This window comes from Uranotaenia lowii, chromosome 2 (assembly GCF_029784155.1).
Source record: "Uranotaenia lowii strain MFRU-FL chromosome 2, ASM2978415v1, whole genome shotgun sequence".
In the NCBI taxonomy this organism is placed as follows: domain Eukaryota; kingdom Metazoa; phylum Arthropoda; class Insecta; order Diptera; family Culicidae; genus Uranotaenia; species Uranotaenia lowii.
Window position 1 is genome coordinate 311,803,417 of NC_073692.1, and position 27,648 is coordinate 311,831,064.

The window sequence follows — 27,648 nt, forward strand, 5'->3', positions numbered from 1 at the left end:
TGATCCTTTGGAACAAACTGTATAGAATTAGCCTCATACCACTCCAGGACACTTTTACAATAGTGGCATGATGCCAAATCTGGCCAAAATTGTCGTGCTGCTGCAAGAACTGCCTCTCGAGGCTTTCAGATTTGTGATCTCGCCATTTAGTGTGCCCTTCGTCACGAAAGGCTCACTCCTCAGTCCGCAAGAGCAGATGGCCTGCCAAACGAGATATTTGGAGGCGAACTTCGAAATTTTCTTCTTATTGAATTTGTCGTTCACATCGAACTTGCTATTGCCGGTGAAAAACTCCAACCCCAGAATTAGCTTACAATCGGCTTTTATATACGTTTCGTCGTCCATCACACAGCATTGATATTTTGTCAGCATCTTCTCGTAGAGCTTCCGTGCCCGAGTTTTAGCCGTCGATTGTTGCCGCTCATCGCGATTTGGGAATTTCTCTACCTTGTATGTATGTAGTCCAGCTCTCTTCTTTGCATTATGGACGTAGCTCTGCGACATGCCGATCTTTTTAGCCAAATCACGGCTTAAGACGTTGAGATTTGCTTTATTCATCCGCTTCACCTTTCCCTCCGTCTTTTTGTTCTCTGGTCCCGGTTTTCCTCCAGCTCCTTTGCCGTGGTTCAACGTCAACTGCTCCTGGAATCGCTTCAACACTCTGGAGACGGTTGAATAGTAAATGTTTAATATTTTTCCCAACTGCCGGTGCGACAGGTCAGAAAATTCCAGGTGTTTGGAAAGAATTGGTATTCTCGACTCGCGTTGGTTCACCTAAATTTTCGTTGAATCGAAAAACACGACTTCGAGTTTGACAGCATGTAAACGATACATATCAATGAGAAAGTGTGCAAAATTTGGTTGATTTTTACCAAATGGTGTAAAAAGTTATCTCCTGTTGAATGTGTCGCCCTTCATGGTTTTGCAATGAGATTATTATTTTTTCAATTAGATATAATACAGATATAATCTGGACCAAAATAAACTCCGTGGAATTCTGCGCAGTATTCGTTGACTTTTGAAGGAATCTTAAAACATTTAAGCATTAAATTGTGAAACCTGTCTCAATTGCTTAAACTTCAAAGAAATACTCGTTACTAGACCGTTAAATAGGGGAGAGTTACCTATTTAGTGTGTCAGTTCCTCAAAGATGCCGAAATCGATATTAGCAAGCGATTGCATTCATAGACATTTCCTCTACTCGAAACCAATAGACACAGGGCAAAAATCTCATCACTCAAGATAAGTTATCCTGTACTTACCAAGATAATTCTTTTGTACGTATTTGATTTTTTATTTGCTTTTGCTTGAATACATATTCAATTTAATTATGATGAACACTTTTGCTCATAAATGAGCTTTAAGGCGCTTCTGACAATTTAAAGGTGACATATTCAGCAATAATAATAGCCTCGCCTTGTATATTCGTTCCATTCATAAATTTGAGCTGATTCGAACATGACCCTCACAACCTCAAAACGTAAACTTTATTGCACCTGTTTCGAAATAATTAGGAAAACAAGTAAATAGGGAAATCCCCAAATAAAAAGACAACCTGCGCAAACAAACAGTGATTAAAACAGCTTCTTGTTTCTGTCGTTAAGTTCGGGCGAGCACTTCTTGGTTGATTGCCGTTGTTCGTTAATTCATCATTCTCTCTGAAAAGGTGAGTGATTCGAACAAGTATTTAGCTGTTCTGGTTTGTTGCCGAATGAAACACTTGACATCCACCAATTTGGACCGAAAAGCAAATGTCGCGTGTGATTTTGAACTTTCGGAAATTGATCGTGAAGTAAATGGCCATTTGTTTGATTTATGGGGTGCAGTTGTTGGTTACGCGAGTTTTGTTCTTATATTCGTTTTTGTGGTTGAAGTGAATCCTTTTCTGGTGGTGGTTGGTTTGAGATTTTCTCTTGGTGACATGTTTGGGGATTAAGTGGTGCAACGAACGGGTGTTTTGGGATTATTTTATGAGGAATATTTTATTGAAACCTGTTCAGAGGATCACGATGGAAATAACAACTCTCAGTCAAGTCTTAATTCTACCCTTAGGTCTGAATACCTGTATTTCCTTATAATTTTACTGAAAACATATACATTTTTCTTGTGAACTTAACCCAGCATCGATCCAAATTTGTTCCTAGCTTCTACATACATATATCTAGTTCAACAATCGTCCAAACGTGTTAGCAGAATACATGATGATGATGACATCGTTCCTAGAAAGGAAATTAATCTTCCTGACTGTTTCATTCCGATGGGTCAGTGGCTAAAGTTCTCCAATCTCACACTAACGCCACATACATTCTACCAACCAAATGCCACTGACTCGAATGGCTATCAAAACAAAAAAAAACGAGAGACAGAAACAGAAACTTGCTCTAATAGAGACGGACCGCTCGTATTCGGTTCGAACTGGTTCTCGTTCAATCGATGCCGTTGAATCACAGCAACACCACCATCATCGTCTCGCCACCACCCACAGCCCAGACCGAATTCATTTGCTCGCCATCCAATTCAGACAGAAGGGTAATCAATTTTCCCTTTCATCGGGGATCGGCCGCTAAATTCTCACGATCATCAGCATTAAACAACACAGAAGCAGCAACGCCGTCGTCGTCGTCGTCGTCAGTGAATGAAAATTGCTTCACCCGCTACATACAACTCGTCTGTCAAATCCTTGTACCAAGAGGACAAATTGGGGAATCTACCAATCGGAGAGCGACCAGGCAGAGGCCTAAATGATACATGTCCACACTTTGTAACAACTTTGTTTTTTTTTGCTGAGGGTTCCGATTTTGCTTCCATTCTGGTATCATTGAATCGAGCCAGACCCGCATTTATTAGAGCAGATTGAACCTTTGATGATGGTTAATCACAAATTTGTGGGGTCGCTAGATTGAATTTAGCATCAATTCCTATAAACAACTACCATCAAGTAGCCATTCACCACACAGACATTTATCGCCCAAAATCACCCATTAATGTGTATGTTAAAAAAACTGGGAAGTTTTCCCCGAAAATATGACGTATATTTTAGGGTGGCATCATTGTTCTACCTTTTTTTTAAAAACCTCACTAAATTATGCTAACGATAGCCAAAAAATAAAATGTTTTGTTTTTCGTTACCGGTTAAATTATCAAATTCGACGCCTGTAAGCTAACTAAGCATGTCTTCCTTGAGCAATAAGGGTTTTTGTTTACTTGATAGTACTTATTTGACCTAAAATCAACTTGAAACGATAGTTTCATTTTCCTGAAAAAGATTTGCGCTGGGAAATTTTCAATTTTTTCAATAGTTGTTGTTTTTTGAAGCGTTTTAAACTTTTACAAACTATGTACTTATATTTTTCCTATAAAACTGCCGCTCTTCGCAGGGCTGTCTCATGTGCATTTTCATCATTTTTCATTTTATCTCATAAATTTTTCTAGTAGAGTTAGTTTTTCAATGTAGACTAAAAATTTTATAACTTGGTTCTCTACATACATGAATAAAATATATCATGTCTGTCCCATACCGCAAAGCTGTCCCATATGTCTGTTTTTACCGAATGCTTTAAAATTTTTCCTCTCATTTACGAATATTTTACAAATATTCATACAATCTTTGCGGCAAAAAAAGCATCCATTGAAATTAGAGTGTTAGACTAGATAAAACAGTACAGTAAAGTCAAAATTATCAATTTTCATAATTTTTACAAGCTAAGTTTAGCCTAATGGGTTAAATTCTACCAAACTTGTTAAACTTATTGAATTGTTTATTGTAAAACATGGAAAATAGCCAGCTTGCAGCCATTTTTTAAAAGATTTTATCATGCTGTTACTTGATGCTTGGGCTTTCATAAAGTCTATGAACTAAAATACGGGTACGTTTTTCTAAAAAAGATCATCGACCGAAAGCCATTCGAAAAGACGAAGGTTGTTAAATTCATGATACGTTTTTATTTTTTAGATACGTCATAAACACCATTTCAAACTAATTTTTATCAATAAACAGCCAGTGAAGTACATAATATAACGCAGGAAGAGTGGATCAAATGATCACTTTTACAAAAGAATAGCCAAATATGGGACAGCTGTGCGGATACATTTTATACGCTGGCAAAATATACTCGCAAGGCTGTCCCATCATTATTTTCTCCTCTGCAGCAGCTAATTCCAAAGCAAACAAAAAACGTAGACGAAATTTTACAACAATTATCATAATATCCGTGAAGAAACAAATAAAAATGGAAAGTTTCAAGCGAGGAGCTCATACAAATCTTAGAAGCCGTTTTTCAAGGTTAGTTGTTTTTACATAAATATGGGACAGACTTGCCGGCAGCGGCAGAAAAAGAGCTGGGTAGGCTGTGACCGTCGATGACAGAATGGTTTTTTTCAGCGGGAAAATATTCAAGTGCTCCCAAACCCTTCTTTTAAAAGTTTAGTTGTCCGTCTTCCTGACATGCTGTTGGCCATTCATACTAATATGAGATGAAACCTTCGGAGTCAATTTTTCATGTTTGGTATCCGGATAACGTTAAAGCTAAGTATTCTCATAACTTTTTATAACCAGTTATTCGAAATTTGTGAATTTAACTTAAATACAAACATTGTTTTCAATGTAAAAAGTTATTCACAAATATTTGTGCCACATTAATAATGCCGCAAAAAAACATTCCGTAGTTTTGATAGAAATATTTTCAATGTTTTCAAACCAATCGTTATTTCACCAATTCAAATTATGAATTCAATCAGTTCTATTTATTACAAAATTGGTCCTTTTTTGGTTAAAATTTTTTTCCTTGTATCAAACCTAAACATAGATTGACTTGTTCTAAAACTTGTTTGGAATTTCAAAATGTTGCTTTAATATTTTCTAAATCAAATGTTCAGAATTTTAAAGCGATCTATATTCATTTATATCGTGATTAAATCATAAACATGGCCCAGGTTAAATCTTAATGTTTCTGATCAAATGTGGGAAGTTTTAATAAATGATTGGTCAAATACCATTGCACACTGGTACAGAACATCAATCTAACGGAACTAAATTAATAGCGCCCAGGGATGAAAAGATAGACTTTTGATGTCTTCGACAACATTGCATAGTTTTACAAGGCGATTGAATCATCTAATTCAAATCATCTAATTATTTCTAAATCTCAAATTCTGAAAGTTAATTGCATCAAAGAAACTAAGAAACTAATAAAGTGTCTAAAAAAAGTGATATTTGTGAACAAAATACTAGATTTTCAATCTTAAAATTGCTTCGAGTTCCACCGAGTTCCACGCTAGTTTTATATGGTAATGATTCCTCTTAACACCAAAAATAAAATCCACATTGGCTGATGGTGCGAAAATTTGCGCAATTCGATAAACTTTTCTTTGAGAATCGTTAATATATTACACTAAATGCTTTCTACAGCGCTTCAGCAACTTCAAAACACATCATAATGTACTAAACAATTGTAGATCTTAACTTTTTTCAACTTTGTTTCGAAGACTGAAAGTTGTTTTGTCTTACCTACAACGTTTCAGATTTAAAAAACTGTTTTTCAAGGTTTCTTTTTTTAATTTCATTGTAACTCCTTAGAATGAAATTGTAGAACTTTGACTTGTTCGGCAAAGTTATGTATTTTGTTAAGATAAACAACTTTGTAGAAGAAACCAAAGCTCTAAAATGCTTAACAAAAAAGTTAGCATTTTTATCTTGCTATTGGTGGACCCCTCGACTCTATATTTTATTTCAAAGTATGCGCCTTGTAAAACTATGCAATGTTGTCGAAGACATCAAAAGTCTATCTTTTCATCCCTGGGCGCTATTATTTAATTCAGTTCCGCTAGATTGATGTTCTGTACCAGTGTGCATTGCATACAAGCGAGATTTCTAGTAAAATCTGGCACTTACCGATCAGTCAGATACATGAATATTGATTTCATCACTCAATTTAAAAAAAAACTGTAAAATTTGGGCACTCTGAGCAAAAATTTGGGCAAATTCTGTGTCTGGTCAATATCTCGACGAAGGGTCAAAAGTCTGTGTTTTACAGACAAATCTGGGCATCTGGCAACCCAGCTTCTCACCTACTTTCGAACTCACCTTTTTTTTTTTCTTTTTTTTTTTTTTTTTTTTTAACCGAACACACATATATATAGGTTCTCAGTGAAACTTCATGTTTCTTTGAAGAGATCTAATCTACTTAACTCTAAGGCGTACATCTTTCAAGGATATTATGGCTAGCATCTTACAAATGCTAAAACCACCAGACCACAGGAAGAGTACTATATGTGCCGTGATCGGGATTCGATCTCATGGACTCTGGCTTAGAAGACTGGAACGCTATCCTCTAGGCCACGACTGGCGGCAAATCCTACTGCTGCCATTGCGCGAGTGCGTTCAATGGCACATTTGGTTTCGAAAGTCAGTTTAGTGATTGTTTTTATATGTACCTTAAATAACATTCCCTACATTTCATGGTTAAACGTTTCATTTGGACTAGTTTCCTCCAATGGTTGAATTCACTTTATTTTATATCAATCTATTTCTGATTTTTGTTCGAAATATTTGAACTTTAACACTTTTCAAATGTTTTAAAAATTCATTCATAAATATGATTAAGCAAATATCATTTCGAACTTTCAATTATGTGAGCAACAACTATTAGAAATATGAAGTTCTGGCTGAAAAGTTAAAATAAATAATTAATTATATTTCAGGAGAAAGGGCTATCAGCATAACACTAGCACAGAGAACAGACATACAAGCTAGCCCACGAAAGTTGTGTAAAAATCCCAACACCCTTTTTGAACCAATTTTTGTCTTTTGGTTGGGCCACTAGGTGTCTCCAAACACACCAAAGAGAACTGTCAAAACAAAGCTGACTAAGTTTCAATCAGTTTTCTACAGGTCGTATGTGCTGCTTAGCATGCTTCAAGAAAATCGCTGTTGAAGTTTCGTTCGAAACTTGATGAACGAACGTTCACTATGTTGCATGAAAAAAATAATCATAAAAGTTAAATATTATCTTTTTCCTTCAAATTTGTTAGAAATACATAGTTTTAAACAGCTGGATGCTAAAGTGATATGTGAAAGTAATCCGTTTTGAGATGCCTAGAATCAATACTGCTGGGTAAGACTGATCGTCAAGAATGTTCTTGTATTTGACTGGACATAGGTGACGCTTTTTCTTACATAAATCACTGTTAAAGAAGTGCGAAAACATAAACCGAAGCTGTTAGTAATCTTAACTGTCATAGTAGTGTAAAAATAAAGAAAGTGAAATTTCGCCCGGTTAAAAGTTACTCTGATTTCATTTATTTAGCAATACATTGAAGCCGTCCATTTTACTGAGACATTGGATTCATTTTTTGTGAGTTCATATACGATTACGCCTTTTTGAAAACTGGGCACTTTAAAACTGATTTGTAACTTTTGGACGGCGCAATAGATGGCACCGTTTGTAGTCAATTTTTAACGTATTTTTTGGGTGATAGCATTTGAAATTTTACACACTTTTTTGACGATTTATTGTTCGAGCTTGTACGTCTGTTCTCTGTGACACTAGTCAAAAGTGCTTCCTAATTTTTTCCTTTCCCCCCCAAACAATTTTCCTAACCTATCTATCGACTACTAGGACGTGGCTGGCGCCGTTATTGATAAAGCCGAATTGTATTGACTAAATACATTCAAATTTAGAAATCAATCACAGAGTATACAAGAATACTTTAAAATTCTTCACCCAGACATCTTAAACCGGATTGTGGGGTTCAATGATACAAGGTGGATATGAGGAGTGAATCAAGCTAAGCTAAGTTGCAGCACAGAAAACAGATGTACAAGCTTGTACAAAAAATCACCAGAAAAGTGTGTAAAATTTCAAATGATATCACAAAAAAATACGTTAAAAATTGACTTGAAACAGTGCCATCTATTGCGTCGTTCGAAAGTTACAAATAAACTTTAAAGTGCTCAGTTTCCGAAAAGGCTAAAAATTTACAAAATGCATCTTCTTAAGATCCATATAGTTTTAGCAGCTCCTTACAAGTATAATACTAAAAAGAACAGTTTCCGCCTTCTGAGACACTTTTTCCTCAAGAAAATATTATCGGTACTTGAAAAAGTCGAGTCGGTGGTAATAGGACCAGTTCAACACCCACAAGTTTGATTAAATATTTTTAAAAGCGTAAATTTGTCGCATTCTACTAAATTTTTTATTGAAAGTAGAGCAGTTTTAAGATTAATTGAAAAAGAAAGTGAATAAAAATCTGACATCGTTTTTGTATTACACTTATCAAAATCCAAATGCAGTAGTTTTTCGATTTTATCACGGTCTAAAAAAATATCAGCGTGAAAAAAATGTGCGTGAAAAGTGAAAAAATATATTTTTATTGTCTTAAATAATTAGTTTATATTGTTTTTAAAAGTGGAATAATTTTGTATCAATAAATTTCGATCATAAGATGTAATTAGCAAAGTTTACGAAACACAAAGGATCGATTTCAGTTCAAATTATTCTTCTCTATAGAAATTTTATGATTTTTTCTTAAAATAAAACCATGTAGAATATCAATTTGATAGTGTACATCTAATTAAAGTGGATTTTTCAATTTTTATGAATATTTAATAGTCTCTTATGTCGATTTAGAAAAAGAATTCATTGGATTACTCAACTGAAACTTTTAAAGTGTGTTTCTTGAATTTTTTTTTCATGGGCAGATAATCCTTTCTTATATGAAGAAAAACAGAAATCTGAGTCTTTCTTACATATTCTAAGGCAAAGCAAGCAGAATTTCATTTTGATCATCCAAAATTATCCATTCACACAATACTAAAGGCTGCCCAATCAGGATTACGCACATCATTCTTTCAAATAAACAAATTAAAAAAGAAATCACAGACACTTATCTCTTTTTCAAAAACCGCTCAAACTCACCCACATCTGTATATGATTCGAATATCCAAAAAAGTCTACCATTTTAGAGCGGCTTACTAAGTACAAATAACAACACTAGCATTAGCGTGACGTTAAAATACTTATGTCGATTAATGCAAATATTTTCAAAATACAAATGATTTTTTAAATACTATACAGCTAAAGTAAGTTCAGTGGCATTTTCATATCATTGAATACTTATATAGCATAATATAAATCATGAAAAATAAAAAATGTCAGAGACGCTCTCCACTTTTGAAAGAAAATTATGGTCCTGGAAATGGAAATTTTCTAAAAAAGCGTGATAAAATTGAAACAATAACCGTGATAAAATCGGGCGTGAATTTGGCGAGTGTTTATAAAATCGAACAGTGATAACATCGAAAAACTACTGTATCCAAATATCTCGAAAAGCGTGGATATTTTATTTTTATTTTTAAGTAGTTTTTGGAAAATTGCTGTTATTTCTTCAGATTTGCAAATTCCAACAAATTATTTAATCTCAATCAATCACAAACACCTCCCTGCAAATATTGAACACGGTTTGGAAGAAATTTGCAAAATCGTATTGAAATGAATTAAGAATTGAAAAAAATATTTTTCCACTTTTATGGGCCTTAAACTTTTATAATACTCAAAATAACGACTTCAAATCTGTTCAGTTGTGTTATTCGAGTTAAAATGTTATTATTTCACTGAATCAAAACTGCTATTCTCATTTAAAAAAAAGTCATGAATTAAAGGGTTAAGTGCATAGAAAATATACGTTTTAACAATGTGAAACCAGAATAATTGCACTATGTATTTAGGGTAGGTTGGCAGCCATACATATGTATGGGTTATGTCGAATTTCGCATACCGACCATTATTGTCGTTGTCTATTTTATCATGGTAGGTATTTTTATAAGAATACCGACTAAAAAACAAACGCACCAGATGAGACGGTAAATCTCCAAAAAAGCACCTAATGATCGCACCTAAAAATTAAATTATTAGCACTTCTTGACTACTTTAACTTCTAGCACTTTAGCGCCAACAATAATAATAATAATTGATGTGCAGGAGTCGCAGTTCTAATCAAATTGGCACAGAAAGAATAAATAACGCGATAACAAAAGTTAATAATCCACAATGGATGTCCTATACTGTCAAAATCGGGTGTTATTTAAAAAAAAATGATCAAAAATCGACTTCAAAGCACCAAAAAGTCGATTTCTGGCCAATTTTTTTTTTTCGAAATAAGATATCGACGTTTAATGCATAAGGATTACGAAACAATGTCTTGATGTTTACCCTAATCATCGCGACATTGTTCCATTCGTTGAACGATTTTTCTGCTACTTTTTATCTTAAATTTTAAAATAAAATTTCTAATAACCTATTTTACATTCTCTTTCCAGAACCAACAGTATTCACATCAAACAGTGTCGTGTGTGGGCGGGAAACCCCAATCGTTAAAGTGAAAACCAGCAAACCGACGGTAGTGGCAGAAGACGCAAACGACGACGAGGTGCTCATACACCCAATAGACAGACATTTCGTGCTCAAGTGCATCGCAAAAATCGTTACGGTGGCTCCACAGGTCGAACAACCCCTGGTCAGTGGAACAGCAGTAGCAGCAGCAGCAGCGAGATTTCATTTTCCGCCGGTAACGAGACCACCCTCACCTCCGCTTGAAGTGGCCCTAGAAAGACGGCCCAACACCTCCAAATCCAGCCTCAGCTCGGCACCCTATCTATCGATCTGCGCAGTGAAAACCGGCCATCAGAACACTTCTTCGCCACAAGGGTATGGTATATTTTCTGGGACATTGGGGCATGGGAGATACTGAACGCACTACAACTCAGCATGTCTCCAATAGTGTGCTACAAAAACAATCCAACAATTTCCAACCGCGGAATGTTGAGTTCAATTCGTCGTCAACCGGTCAACATCAGCATCCGTTCCACTGTGATGACGACTCTTCCTCGACGACGGGCGGCGTGCGTGGTTTCGGTCTAACGGCTCCGTCGCTATCCGGAAGTGGCAGCGGTGATCATCGGTTCCTTTTACAGGATCAACCGGAACAGCAGCAGCAGCATCATTTTGCCAGTGTTGCCTCGAGCAACCGTCAGAATAGCAACCACCTTCTGTTCGCCGCCGCTGGTGATGCCAGTAATAGCAACAATGTTGTTGTTGAGCAGTTGAATCTATCGGGGGTGCCAGAGTTGCATGTGAATTGTATCCAGCAACAGCATCAGCACCACCCGCATCATCCGCATCATCATCATCATCACCACCATCATCCAAATCAACAGCAACAACAGCATCTGCATCATCACCACCATATAAGCCACCATCACCATCTTAGCCAACAGCTGCAGGAGCAACAGCATCAGCTCCAACAGCAACAATCGAGCGGCCAGACGCCTCAGCATGATACGGAATCCGACGAGGACGAAATTGCACTCTATCCGCTCAATAATCAGGTAAGTTTTTCTTCCATGACTATTACACTTTTCACTGTGGATTTATCGAATGGTCACATCCCCTCTTTCCTTATTATATATCAAATGTTCAAATTTCTCATGTCTCATGTTAATTTAAAACATGACAGTTTGAACAATACGTATTACAACCCTGAAAATCTTAGCCCATCAATGGTAATCAGTTGATTTGCAGTTAATGGCAGCCTTGCTCTAGTGTTGGTACAGACTGCGTCGCAACGTCACAATTACAAAAAATCTGTTGATTTACAAGGAAAGTTAACTTTTTTGTTGAAAATTCGAAGAATCTGCAGGAGATTTTCCACTTTGAAAGCATGTTTTCCTAGAAGGATTCTTGTTCATCAAGATCGGCACTAAAAAGGTTAGATTTAGAAGTAATTCTTTTTATGATTGAAATTTAAAAAAAAAATTTTTTTTTATAATTCTTCATGAAAATGTTCAAGTAAGTTCAGTTTGGCTTCTTACTAAAATAAAGTGGAGGGGAGTGGGGTATCATTGGCCACCTTTTTTCTTTGCTCCTTAACTTCTTTATCATATAAGATAAAATGAAAAAGATAAATAGTATGGTTTCCTCCATTCTTAAAGTATCACTTAACGATAATTTTTTTAGTGAATTAAATTTTGTGATTTTGAAAAAGGGTTGGGAATTGTGGGCAACGAAATCCAAAATGATCAAAAAACATACAGAGTTTATGAGTTTACTCAAAACTAAAATTTAATTATTAATTCAATTCTATTAAGGCAATTTCAGACGAAGAAACAAAATGGGGAGTTGTGTCTATTCGAAGAAAAATATATTTTAACTTATGAATGTGTATAAAATCACCAAAATATAGATGGCCCACAATACCCCACATTAGGTGGCCCATGATTCCCCACAAGCTATGATTTGTCAATTGGTTGCGTTTGAGTGACTAATTAATATTTCATGAAAAAGTCCTTTTGCATGTGAAAAAGCTAGACAAAATAACGATCATGCGCATATAAGAATATTATTATTAAAAAAAAACTTTAGATTCCCCAGAAGGCTTGTGGTAAAGCTCAGTTGGTGAGTCAGTTGCTTCCTGAGTCGATGTCCGTGAGTTCGAGTCCAAAGGAAAACATCGATCACAGTTGTACCGGATGAGTTTTTCAATGACTGTCCGCCAACTGCATCGTTGATATAAGTCGCGAATGACATAAAGATGTTTATAAACGAATATAATCGAAACGAAAAAAAATTCCTTGCGGTGCAATTTCGGGTGCTTGTTTATTTAAATCTCCCATCCCTTCCCCTGTAGGGTTCAGGAAAGCAAGCGAGGTATTTTATTCTACACTCTAAATTTGAAATTCCTAATTAAATTTTGATCATTGAGTAAGGTTATTCAACAGTAATTCAGAGATAATGCCAAAACTTCGAAAACTAATTCTGCTTCCATTTTTCAAAATTTGGTTACTGCTGAATACTTGTTTCTCAACATTAAATTTTATTCATTCCAGAGGTTTTTGTTCCATATTATCGAAATCTTAATTGTATTTCTGTTTTCATATTTTGGATTCTGTATCCAGTTTGGGATTCTTAATTTTCAGTTCAAATCAATATAAGAAAATATAAATCTAAAGCTGGTTTGAAATCATTCAAATTTGGTTTTGCATTCCATTCAAGATTCGATTTATGATTTTCGAAACTCACATGCTTTTTCAATATTTAGGTAATAATTATCCAAATTTGAAAAAAAATAGAAACCATCCTGAGTTTTGGTTTGACATTTATTCGAAGTTCTCAAAATAAAATCTTTAATTCGTTAGAAAAAAAGTTAAAAATTAGTTATTATGCAGAATTCAAACATTAAAAGCTTCAAATGGAAATCTAGAAAGAAATATAAATCTAATCTAAATATAATAAATTCAAATAGAGAACCAAAATGTCAGAATTAAAACTTTAGTTTCATGGTTGAGAGTCTGAAACAAATTTCAATTCTTTACTCGTAATGGAAATGTTGATTTGGAATCTAAATTCAGAATTTTTTTTTCTGTATTTCAGAAATAGATTTGAAATTTGGAAACAGAGCCAAATTTCAAATACTGAGCTCAGGTGCGGAATACAGATGTACAATTATTATGCAAAATTCAGATTCAGATTTAACTCGTAAATGAGTTTCACAATAAAGATAAATTATCAAGATGACTATTTGCTTGAGGGGATTCAAATTGCAAGTGATCGCAAACTTATAACTTTTATAGTTAGTTCAATTTCAATTTTTCAAATTCTTCACCAAGTCATTTTGAATACATAATTCAGCTGAAAAATAACAAATACAAAGCAGAATTTGAGTTGAAGTTGAGTTGAATCTGGTTTCTATTGTTTTTATATCATCAACAGGATTTCAATCACGAAAATGATTTCCAATCAAAAATAATTCCTGTAATCTTCCTGTAAAACAAATTTCAGTGAATTCCATATTTTTGGTGTATTGTTTAACATTGTTAATATTGCAATTTTTGTCAATAGCTAAATTTCAAACTAAAATCCTTAGGTTGGAATGATTTTGCAAAAATCAGATTTGAACCGCAACATTTTAATCTATATTATACTTTTAATTTTGAAAGTTTGATTTATTTTGAAAGCTGACTTTAGAAAAATTTTCTATGTACAAATCAAATAAGCTGTACTCACCAGATTTTTGAGCAAATTAATAGATTTCAAGTTTTCTATCTTAACCCTTCTATTTAATTCTTATATGACTATAGCTAAGCATTTCAAAGATTTAAGGCTGTATTTTCAAAAGTTTCTATGCAATACGTAACATTATTATTGTTAAAGAACTTTAAAATGAATAATCATATGAAGTACAAAAACATTAATTCGTATTATTCATAAATTGTTTGAATAAAAACATCATAGTTAAAAATTGGTCACCAAACACCCTCATCCCTAAATAAACTTAAGTTTTAACTTGAAGATTTTATTAAAGAAATTTTGATATGTTCATAAAAAACAATCATGATTTTTTTTCTAACTTTGGAACCGAGCCAACTAATCGTTTATGAGACAGTTTAAAGTTCCTAACAAAGTTAAAAAATTTGTTCTCAATAATTGTGTCGAAGACCGCAACTTAGAATCTTTTCAGACGATCGAGTTATATGTAATTTGCTGAAAGAAAGTCAATTCAATTAAACCCGCAACACAGCCAGGTACAAATTAGTACATAGCTTGACGACTTTGCTTGTAATTTTTTCCTCCAAATTTCACTGACAAAAATTGGAAATTAATTAAGATTAATAACGTCTTCCACAGAGTAATTATGTTATTATTTCTTGGAAAAAATATAAAAACAATTCTTATTCCTGATCGCACCAACACCAGGTTTAATATTGTAACGACTTAGCTTTCGATTGTAGAGCCTTGGAATGTTCGGCTTGGTAAAATTTAAAAAAAATCATCTTAATATATAAATTTGGTCTAGAACTTCCGTGATGTCTTATTTAAAAAACCCGATTTAATACACTTATCAGTGGATTGGAGGCTTTCTTACAGAGTGTCAATTATCTTTGGAAATAAATGACACAATAATGGATTCCTTATTTCTGAATTATTTATTATTAATCTATAAAAAAGATTATGATTAAAGAAAATCGATAGCAAAAATTACTAAACTCAATATAAAAAAAGGTGCCCAGTACGTTTTTTGGAGGATAAACGAACTTATATTCAACGAGTTCATTTATAATCCAAATAATTCAAACTGTTAAAGTTTGAGAGCCACATATCTCGACGCTCACTAGTGGTCAAGGGGTTAACCTCCTAAACTCTCATGCTAGATGGCGTGGGAACGATTCTCTGCTGTTTTATGAAATTTTTGTCAAATTTTTGATCGCCTTTGTAATTAATTTAGCGATTGCTGGCTACTGCTGCTGAGCAAATGGCTACCTTTTTTGGAGCCAACGTAAGCATGATATGTTCTATGGAATAGAAAAATTTTAAACAATTTTGTTTTTTTTTGGTTTTGAAATAAGTCCTACAGGAAAAAAAATGCAATTTTTTGATACTAAATTCATCAAAATCGTGAAACCTAGAATAGGAGTTAATGTGTTAAGAACGTTTTTATGGAACATACAAATTCCCGGACATCATCGTAACTCGTCGAGCTGAGTCGATTGGTACCTATAAAGTGGGGTCTTGGAAATGCCATTTGCTGTGATGGGACCGACAAACAGAAAATCCGCCAAGACACCGGGATGAATTTATCTATCAAAATGCTTCAAGCTCTTTCAGTTTGAACATCGTTACTTTAAGCGTTCACTGGTGGTCTAGTGGTTAGCTCTCTGGTCTAACACGTTTCAGGGCGTGCGATCATATCTCTGCACTAGTTTGATGTTTTTTTGTCAAATTTTTGATCGCCTCGTGATTAATTTAGCGATTGCTGGCTACTGCTGCTGAGCAAATGGCTACCTTTTTTGGAGCCGACATAAGCAAGATATTTACTATGGAATAGACAAATTTTAAACAATTTTGTTTTTTTTTTGGTTTTGAGCTACGACCTACAGGAAAAAAAATCCAATTTTTCGATACTAATTTCATTAAAATCGTGAAACCTAGAATAGGAGTTAATGTGTTAAGAACGTTTTTATCGAACATACAAATAAACGGACATCATCGTAACTCGTCGAGCTGAGTCGATTGGTACCTATAAAGTGGGGTCTTGGACCCTTAATTAATGATATCCCCAACTGACCGTTCCCTATGCCTTTCTGTAAGAAAGCCAAAAAAAGGTTTCCTGGATAAATAGTTCATTCCTTATGAAACGTATTTGCAAAACTTTACTAAAGGTAAAAACCCGATAAAAAAAATCGGATGCAATTTATTTTTTCCAGTTTAATATTTTGGATTTTAAAATCTTATCAGTATTAGAAATAAGAATAAAAAAAAAAGAAATAAGAATAAAAACTTGGTTAAAATTTGACTTCGGATTTCTTACAAATTTTGATTCTTGATTTTCGAAATGTAGAAACCATCCTGAGTTTTTGCTCCATAATCCGATTCGAAAATCTTGCACTCAGTTCTTATGTAGAATTTCAACATAGTAAATATTCGAAATGCCGATCCAGAATTCAAAACTAGGATTCTTCATTTAGAATTTATATTCGAATTCAATACAGATCGAAACACAAAACTTCAAATTTCAATTCTGAGATTCATGATCGAGGATTATAAAACAAATTTCACATCTTGGGTCATACAGACTCCGTTCTATTTTGGCAACACGCCCGAGCATTTTGTGTTGCCAAAATCGAGCGGTTTTTTTCTCAACTTTTTTTCTCCATATTTCTACAAAAATGGTATTACTGTTATCATTATCATAATTTTTAGTCAACTTTTAACGGTTTTAAGTATTTTTTTATATGTTATTCATTGTATTGTTCATAATGCTAACTTTTTGTCATATTTTCTATTTTTGACATTCGCCATCATTTTTTTAAGCTATTTTGTGTCAATTTAAGTCATTTGTTTATATTTGTTTTTTAATTTTATAAAACTTTCATAATTTTCATAAAAACGAATATTGCCAAAAACGAACGGGGTCTGTATTTACAATTCTTAAATGGAATTAAGGCTCAGAAATCGTATTGAAATTCGTAAAAAGATTCATCATTCATATTTTGATTGCAGGTTCAGAATTCAGATTCAGAATTAATATTCAAAATCCAGGTTCAGATTCAGCTCGTAACTGAGTATTAAAATCAAGATAAAAATATGAAGATGTCTATTTCATTGAGGAATTCTAATAGCAAAAGATTCCAAACTTGAGATTTTTATTGTTTCATGAATTTTTAACTTTTAACTGAAAATCTCAAATAACAAGTAAAATTAGAGATCATTTTGCAAGTTTTTTTTCTTGTAAAAAGCTATAAAATAAAATAATTCACAGAATTTTGATAAGGGAATTGATAATTTATTAAATATATTTGAACCGCAAAATTTTGATCTCTTACCTCAACTTTCGAAAATTTGATTTCTTCTCTTTGATGGTTGATATCTTTGAATTTGCTCAAGGGTTTGATAAATTTGATTTGTGCAAAGAATAAGTTTTTTTTTAATTGAAGGCTTTCTTCTATCTACCTTAAGCTGAATCTACCAGACGCATGAGATAATACGAAAATTTTATACATCGATGAAAGTAATTACCCTTTTTTGTTACTTAAGGGATCATTAATATAATTTATCTTGCCATTTCAAAGATTTCAGGCTGTATTTTCCAAAGTTACCATTTAATACAAAGAACTACTGATTTAAAAATATATATAGGGGAGAATGAGGATACTTGATTCCTGGGGATACTTGATTCCTTAGCTATATCTCGAAACTGGAATGTCTTACAAAGATCAAATGTTCTAGAAAAATGTGCCAAAATAAGCAAAATAACAATGCTTGTAGTTTGAAATTTTTTAACAAAATAATTGTTTGAGTAATTGAACTTTGTTTGAAAAATTTCACAAAATGTAACTTGAAGATCTTTTTTCATCACTTTAAAATGTTCCTTACATGGAAAAATTATGAAAAAAAATATTTGTTCCAATGTATCAATCGTTCGAGCGTAAAATGAACTTCATAATGCCATATTTTCAAAGCAATGGAAAACCCTCAACTTTTTTCAGAAAAAGTTTTCTAAAATGTTGATTATGGGTACAATTGATCCCCTAGAGTTGGGTACAATTGATCCCCCTTCCAAACGGCATATTCTTCTTCTGAATTGATCGTTATGATTGCTGATTACGAAATTAGTAATATTTATCCAAAAACTAATATTTATCAAACAATTGTCTGAAGAAAAGAGCAAAAACAATTAATTTTCTCTAAATTATAAAAAAAAATAGCGCCTTTAAGTATGCAATGTTATAAGCGTTGAGACAAAGTTATAGAATTTTCTTCTTATGTCTGCTATAAATAATGAAATGAGAACAAACATGACAAAAAAAGGCAATTAACATTCTATCTTGGGGTTTTGTTTGATTTTTATACAAGGATTAGGGCTTCCTGAATAAAAGATCAAGTCTCCTTCAATAGGGGATCAAGTCTCTCCTAACTTCAGAAAAATCGCAATTTTTTAATCCCACGAAAATGCCTCTAGTTTATCAACGGGTTCAAGTATCGTTCTAATTTTTGGAGCATAGAAACATGAAGTTACAAGCTGTCAGAAAATGTCAAAGACGGCGAGTTGCTAAATTTTTCCGAAAAGATATGGTGAAAATAAAAAAAGGGGATCAAGTATCCCCACTCTCCCCTACTGAGTAACCAAAAATGAAAAAAATATTCTTCTTTGAATTTTTTTCTATTGATGAATTGTTTGAGTAAAAATATCATATACTAATCCATGACCAAAACCTCCCATGAAGCGGCTCTTCCTACGGCCCTGGCTAGAATACGAGAGACAAGACGGTAGTTTTGCATCGCATTTTTTACATTAAAAATATAGAATTGACATATCGAGGGATCATGACAATTTGGTGCCAGAGAACGTCAATTTTTTTTTTCATTAGAAAAAATTGTCACGATTGTACAGCATCTCTGAAAGTCATTGATTTTCACACATTAAATACAACTAATGCTGCCGATCGTAGCCTAGAGAATTGCGTTCAAGTCTTCTAAGCCAGAGGCCATGAGATCGAATCCCGGTTACGGCATACATAGAACACTTTCTGTGGGTCGGTGGTTTTAGCATTTGTAAGATCCTAGCCATTTTATCCTAGAAAGATGTTCACCTTATAGTTAAGTTGAAAAGATCTCTTCAAAGAAACAGGCAGTTTTTCTGAGATCCTATATGTATGTGTTCGTTTTCGTACTTTTACAAATCCATTTTGAGTAGGTATGTTGCCAATAAGATCCAAGTTACATTGAAATTTACCAAGATTTTTCATCGACACAGCGAATCGAAATCAAACAAAAATATGTTGGAAGAGATTCGAGTTTTTTTTTCTAAATAAATAAATAAACACTACATGAAAAAGAATGACCATAATCCTAACTTTTATCTGCACTCCGGTGTCTCCAAAAAAGTCATCTTGATTCACAATTGTTCAAAACTTTCATAGACAGCCTTTATACACTAAACGATTGTCCAAACTGAAAATTGGAAGGCGCTCGCTATGCATACTTAGCTTGTTTAAAATTTTCAAATAATCATCAACAGAAAGGATAGTTTTCGTAACTCTTGTTAACTATTATAGACCTGAATCGCTTTTTTAAATTTGTTACAATAACGCCTTTTTGACCGGAATTAACAAAAGCCCAATTTGATTATTTTAATGCTGTGCACATTGAAATTAATTCAACCATTTTTTGGCGGCCGCCATGAGAAAAAAATAGAGTTGTCCGATAAATAAAATCTAAGTTCTCATACATACAGGGTGACAAAAAAGTCCGGGCACACTTTTTTGGGGTCGCCTGTAGTCTACACGTTGCATCTCTCTGGTGCCTTCTATATGTCAAATGAAAGGGCTAACTCTGCTGCCCAAAGTGGCAGAGTTTTGTTTCTGTGCAGTTTGTTTACATTGAGTTGTGAGACATGGCAGAGTTAAGGGCAGCTGTTATCGATGCTCGGTTTGGCGCGCAGATGACGAGCTCATTTTTTTCGGACGAGAAGCTGTTCGTTTTGGAGCAAACAGTCAATCGCCAAAATGATCGAGTTTCGGTTCTCCGTCGTCTCCGGATCTGAATCCAATGGATTATTTCGTGTGGGGATACATGATGTCTAAGCTGAACGACTATAACATAGTAAATTTGGAGCAATTCAAGCGAGTTATCACGAAAATCTGGGACGAGATGCCGATGGAGCAGGTGCGCGCCGCTTGCGACGACTTCTAGAGACGTCTGAAGCTGGTTCGATCAGATAAAGGTGGTGTAATTTCGAAATATCGTCTGTGAAGTATCTTTATGAGTTGCTGAATAAAGCTATGAAAACCAGATTAAGATTTTCTTCTTATTCTTTGAGATATTGAGGTTTTCCTGTGTGATCGGACTTTTTTGTCACCCTGTACATATGTCTATTGAATTCAAACAAAATAACAAGATTTAAACACTTTTTAGGCCTGCATTAAAAAACGACCAAGCTTAAAAAACGAGTTTTGTCCTAAAATATATTTGCAAAATAACACCACGATGTTCAACAGAAACAAAATCCTTTGCGTACAATACTTTTAAAGTTATAATAAAGTATACAGGTTACAGGAACTTGGAATATGTAGTCCTAATCGAGTTTTTTTTGCCTCCTCTTCTATTGTTTAGCTGGTATATTCGAGATTGTTTTTTCAAATCTACTCGCATTACAGTCCCATAACGAATAGAATTTGGCCTACCACATCACAGCCAGTATAAGAAACTTTGATTTAACTATTTCTGCGTATGAATCGACTATAAAAGAATAATTTTGTTGAAATGTCTCAGGTTTAAAATTTATGACGGTTGCCATGGCAGGATAGACAGGATAGACATAGTGTTCAGGTATCCGTTGAACTATAACATTCATCTAATTATTTTTCAAGCGATTCATAAGAAAAACAACCTTCGATAGATCCGCGTTGCTCTAGTGAAGTTTAGTTCAAAACCAATTGACTAATTCCTTTTCAATTATTTTTCCCGAAACAGGTCGGTGGCCACACCCGGTTGCTGCTGCTGAACCAGAGCACCGTCATCAAGCCGCTGAACCTGCGCGAGCTCGAGTTCTACCAAAACATTCCCAGCGACATCCAGCAGTTCGTACCGAAGTACAGAGGTAAGTGGCGTTGTTGTTATTTGTCTTATAAAGACTGTTTAAGATTACCTTCGATTGCAACGGGTGTGATTGTTGACAAGTTTTGTGTAAACAACCCGCACTATCCAGTTGATCAGATTCCTTCAGAAAGGGCATCCCTCAAAGTTGAACCTTTCTATGGGGGTTTTTGTCCCGAAAAGAGTTTGTTTAAAGAAGACCGGACTTACAAGCTTAATCGTGTCTTAGTTTGTTTTTTTTTAAATTTTGCTCTCTCGCTGGCATACCATTTAGGGTCAGGTCGGGAAAAACGTACGGATTCCGATCTGCAGTAAAACCAGTAGCGCGTTAGCGCGTCGCCGGCGGGGACATTTTCTATTTTTGGAAAACTGTCGCATTTCTGTCGGTAGTTTTGTGCTACTGCTGCTGAGAATAGTGACGACGACACGCTTGGCTTTGGAATGCAACAGTTGTGTACCTTTCAAGGTTGTTGGATTTGAACGTCCGTCGCGTTTTAAGGGTTTTTTTTAAACGATTGGCCAACACGTGGACAACTGTCAGAGCAAGTGACAGGAGAACAAGGTACTTATTTTACCGAACAAGTTAAGCGGCAAGTTCATGAACAATGTACCTCCCTTGAGGGCGTCGTCGTCGTTGCTGGTGTCACAGTTTCGCTTCAAGGCCTCGCGACGCTCACTGTTTGTTGACAATTCGGGCGTCCGGCCAGCCTTGAAAGAGGTAGTAAGCCAAACGCGGCAATGATTTGCCACTTTTGGAGAACAGATGCAGGCCTTTTTTGCGCTATCTTTTCCAGGGCTTATCTTTATGGTTCAGAAAGATAGATAAGTCCGGTAGACGTCTAGCTTGTTGAATTTTCTAATCTCACGTAAACCTAGACTGATGTTTATTGTCATCTCTCGATTGTCCCGGATATGAGTCTGTATCAGCTGTTTAGCAGTTATATGATGAAACAAGAAAACATTCGAAATCACTATTCATTCTTAGTCTTCTTCTTAACTAAAATTCATTTTTTTTTTTAATTTTTCAATGTTATGAAGAATTTTTTCGAACAGGAAAGTACCCTCCGATAACCTCCGGTAAACCATCTATTTCCCTATCGCTTTCTGCAAGGTGTAGGTCAGTGTCTGATTCGGAATGAACCTTGTTCGTTTTTTTTTCGTTTGTTTTTCTTCCCATCAACAACAAGAATCTCTGCTGAACTCAACCGAGCTTGTTAGATAACATGACTCAGCGCACCGAAGACAGCGCAAAACACCGACATTGAACTGCCGGGCAGCCGGTATGTCGTAATGAACCTTCTCCCCTCTTGCTCAAGTTCAATTTCCCCAACCCAGGGAGGAACAGATTCTTCAAACCATAAACCGACCCACCCAAAAACCCCGAATTCCGTTTTGATGGGAATATTTTACGATTCGGGGCAATTTTTCAATGGACGACGCAGCGCTTCTGGTAAATTTCAAACAGATTCAAATGTTTTCCTGTTTGATACTTCAAAAAATTCAAAAACCAATAAAAGTCAGCTTCGTTCCAATCCCTGTGATTTCAAGTTCAATAAAAATTCAAACTGGATACACTTTCGTGATTTTTTTGTGTCGTTTTATTTTTTTCCGGTTGGTCATATTTCAAATCATAAACGTCAACCGTTTCATGCTCCATCATCAAGCAATCTCAAAATTTATTCTGAATCTTAATTCAAAACTATAGTTCTGAATCTGAATAATTAATTCTGAATACTGAATCTGAAATCTTCATTTGATTCTAAGCCTGAATTCTTAATCTGACATCTGAATCCTGAATCTAAATATGAAATGATCATATTAATTCTGAATTTGAATTTTGAACTCTGAATCTAAATTCTCCAATCTAATCTACTCTTATCTGAATTCTGAATCTGAATTCTGAATCTGAATTCTGAATCTGAATTCTGAATCTGAATTCTGAATGTGAATTCTGAATCTGAATTCTGAACCTTCATTTTAAATCTAAATTCTTAACCTAAATTATAAATCTGAATTCTGAATCTGAATTCTGAATTCTGAATCTGAATTCTGAATTCTGAATCAAAAAATCTGAATCTGAATCTGAATCCTCTAATCTCGTCTACTCTAATCTGAATTCTGAATGTGTATTCTAAATCTGGATTCTGAATTCTGAATCTGAATTCTGAATCTGAATTCTGAATCTGAATTCTGAATCTGAATTCTGAATCTGAATTCTGAATCTGAATTCTGAATCTGAATTCTGAATCTGAATTCTGAATCTGAATTCTGAATCTGAATTCTGAATCTGAATTCTGAATCTGAATTCTGAATCTGAATTCTGAATCTGAATTCTGAATTCTGAATCTGAATTCTGAATCTGAATCTGAATTCTGAATCTAAATTCTGAATCTAAATTCTGAATCTGAATTCTGAATCTGAATTCTGAATCTGAATTCTGAATCTGAATTCTGAATCTGAATTTTGAATCTGAATTCTGAATCTGAATTCTGAATCTGAATTCTGAATCTGAATTCTGAATCTGAATTCTGAATCTGAATTCTGAATCTGAATTCTGAATCTGAATTCTGAATCTGAATTCTGAATCTGAATTCTGAATCTGAATTCTGAATCTGAATTCTGAATCTGAATTCTGAATCTGAATTCTGAATCTGAATTCTGAATCTGAATTCTGAATCTGAATTCTGAATCTGAATTCTGAATTCTGAATTCTGAATTCTGAATTCTGAATTCTGAATTCTGAATTCTGAATTCTGAATTCTGAATTCTGAATTCTGAATTCTGAATTCTGAATTCTGAATTCTAGATTCTAGATTCTGAATTCTAAATTCTGAATTCTGAATTCTGAATTCTGAATTCTGAATTCTGAATTCTGAATTCTGAATTCTGAATTCTGAATTCTGAATTCTGAATTCTGAATTCTGAATTCTGAATTCTGAATTCTGAATTCTGAATTCTGAATTCTGAATTCTGAATTCTGAATTCTGAATTCTGAATTTTGAATCTGAACTCTGAATCTGAATTCTGAATCAGAGTTCGGCATCTAAATTTTGAATCCTGAATCTGAATTCTGAATCTGAATCTGAATTTTGAATCTGAATTCTGAATCTGAATTCTGAATCTGAATTCTGAATCTGAATTCTGAATCTGAATTCTGAATCTGAATTCTGAATCTGAATTCTGAATCTGAATTCTGAATCTGAATTCTGAATCTGAATTCTGAATCTGAATTCTGAATCTGAATTCTGAATCTGAATTTGATTTCTGAATCTGAATCAGAATTCCCAATTCTGAAATTCTGAATTTCGAATCAGAATTCTCAATTCTAAATTCTGAATGAGAATTCTCAATTCTGAATTCTGAATCAGAATTCTCAATTCTGAATCAGAATCCTCAATTCTGAATCAGAATTCTCAATTCTGAATCAGAATTCTCAATTCTGAATTCTGAATCAGAATTCTCAATTCTGAATCGGAAATCGGAATTTGGATTCTGAATTCTCAATCGGAAATCTGAATCTTATTTCTGAAATTTGCAATTCTTAATCTGAAATCTTAATTCACAATCTAAATTTTGAATTTGAATCTTAATTTTGAATCTGAATCCTGTATGTGATTTCTGAATCTAAATTTGGAATCTGAATTTAAATATGAATTCTGAATCAGAATTTTAAATATGAATTCTGAACTAGAAATCTTTTAGTGGGTTGGTTTTCGGCATTCAGTCTCAAATTTTTTAGTACGATTTTATTTTTACATATCCAACGCTTCGATCTTCATAGGATCTTCATCAGGGACTACAATTTACAAAATTAGGTTAACGTCGACTGAATTTAAGGGATTCTTACCGAAAAAGTTGTCGTTTTTTCCGGTTTGATACGTATCGTTTACAGCTGTCAGTTTCTGTTTCAAACTATTGTAAAATGCGTTACAAAAAATCAAAAATAGCCCAGAAAAAGAATTTTCAACTTAAACAAAAAACCCAACACATTTTACAATAGTTTGAAACAGAAACCACCAGCAGTAAATGATACGCCGTAGCAAACCGGACAAAAAAACAACAATTTTTTCGGTAAGAATTCAGTAGACGTAAACTTAATTTTGTAATAAATTGTAGTCCCTGATGAAGACCCTATAAGAACCGAAACGTTGGATATGTCAAAAATAGTCATTGTGGCAGAATCATGACAAAGTTTCGTCGATAATTATTCCTGGATACTTGAAGTTGGTAACCTTTTCTATACATAGTTATATTGGATAATTTGAAATCACAGTTAAGTTCGATTTTTTTTCCTGGGAGAGTTAAAGATCATGTACTTCGTTTTAGCAAGATTGAGGGTCAGGAGCTGAAAAAGATTTATGAAGAACTTTTAAAACTTCTTCCATGTTGGTTATAACAGCAATATTTAGGACAGGTTTCGGGGTAAAATAACGCTGTATCAGCAAATAGACGAGTTATACCAGCGGTAATTTGCTAAGATCGTTGATGTATGGTACAACAGTAAAGGTCCTATATTGCTGCCTTGAGGGACATCAACCTCTTTCACAAACACAAAGCTTTCTAGATAGGCGATGTCCTCACCTAAGATGACAGATTGTGTCCTGTTAGCCAAGCAGCTGCAATTAAGATAGATGGCTAGGCCTTTTATGCTTTAGCATTGCAATTTTTCAGTAATTTATCAAGGTCGAGAAAAAATCCACCCACGATGTTTTTGGCATCCATTTTTTCCAATTACTGGGGCAGGAAGACTGCATAAAAAAAATCTTTCAAACGTCTAACTTCTCTCATCAATCTACCGATCAGTGAAAAGATTCAAATTTTCCTTTCTTATAGTGTAATTTTCAAAAAAAAAAAAAAAAAACTTTAATTTGATGTTTGTTTCAAGAGTGCCATTGATTACAGATAGAAAAAATAATATTCCAACTCTTCCAGTTATCAAAATAAAAGTTCATAATAAATAGATTATTTTCAAAGTTCACAATGACAACATTTATAATACAACATGTTCAATAGATCTTTGAAAGCTTAAACTGACAAAGTACAGGTTGTGAAATTTAGTTTCTCAAATAATCAATAAGAAATTTAAAAAAATCAAACGCAGGTTTTGTAGTTTAAATTTCAAGTTCTGAATATTTCGTCACCTTCAATTGAAATATTGAATCCTATAAAGGATAAAAGATACACACAATATATTTCTTATTAAAAATTTATATTTACTGGCTTCCAATAAGATAAGGTTTTTATAACTCCAATCTTCAGAATTAAAAAAACAAAGACGAATTTAATTTTTTTTTTTGAAAAGTTGGACTTAAAGTCCAACGGTAAATTTGTTTTAAAATCAGAACAAAACATGTTGATGAAAAAACAAGTTTTGTAAGATTTTGTAAGGAAATTTGTTCAATGAAATCATCTAATCATTTTAAATACTTTTTTATACATTATTTAATAACTCAAAGGAACACCATTTTGAGTAAAATCACTAATTGATAACTGATGAACCAAAACACCTACATAAAAGCCATGATTCTGATTTTATTTATTATGCTTTATCAGTTAATTTCAGAAATACAATGAGATTAGGAACTTAAATTCTATAATTCATTGAAGTTTGGAATAATATTATTACAAGTATTTCTGACATTACTGAGGGTTTATTTCTTTAAACAAATCTGTTGACTTTTGCTTGAAAAACCAAAAAAAAAACAGTCAACTATAAACTTCTTCAAAAATGCGGAGAGAATAAAGAAAAGTAAACATGAAAATTTTATAACTTTTTTTGCAGAAGTCAAATTGTTTGCGGTTTTCCGGAAAGTTGATGATTGATTTAGAACTTTTTTCTTTTAATTTTTTGTAAATGTTAAACAGTTTTGTAAAAAAATGCAAAAAATTCTTAAATGATTTTCAACCTAATTTCAAAACTTATTTTACAAACAAAAGCAGACTGCAAGTTTGGATCCATGACACCCAAATTAATCAAAATTAGCACTTAAAGTCTTAAAACTCGGAAAAATAAGAATTGAGTGAATTTTTTTTTTGTAATTTATCAAAACACAGTTTTCACAGCCTTGGTTAACGTAATTTTTTTTTTCCTTTTTCACCGATATGCCGGAAAACTCTGATTCAAAATCAATTTAACAATAGTTTACTCTCTTAAAATAAGAATTTGAATTCTGAATCTAAATCTGAATTCCTACTCTGAATCAGAAATCTGAGATACATCAACGTTTCGCTCAAAATAATTGTCATCTCCAAGGAGTCAGCAAAGTAATCTAATTCGTCCACCTTTTCTTATAAGTTGTCAAAAAGTTGGGATAAAAATCGCTATAGATAGAGAGTTGTAATTGTTTTCTTCGTATTAATTCTTGGTTTTTGTTTGTGAGCGCTGAGGTGGTGTAGCGGATAGGCTGGCGCGAGTCTGGCAACCCAGGCGTACTGGGTTCGATTCCCGGTATCGACAAGAAAACTTCTAGGTTCGAATCCCATAAGTTGCCGACAGGTAAAA

The 27,648-nt window shown here is 33.8% G+C and overlaps 1 protein-coding gene across 1 annotated transcript in view; it reads left to right on the top strand.

Annotated features, from left to right (window-relative positions):
• LOC129743024 (uncharacterized) overlaps positions 1-27,648 on the top strand; it is a 95,964-nt gene that overhangs the window by 8,357 nt on the left and 59,959 nt on the right. The window contains exons 2-4 of the mRNA XM_055734969.1: positions 10,316-10,703; positions 10,777-11,383; positions 21,024-21,150. Coding sequence (XP_055590944.1) covers positions 10,316-10,703; positions 10,777-11,383; positions 21,024-21,150 — 1,122 coding nt within the window. The remainder of the gene's footprint in view (positions 1-10,315; positions 10,704-10,776; positions 11,384-21,023; positions 21,151-27,648) is intronic.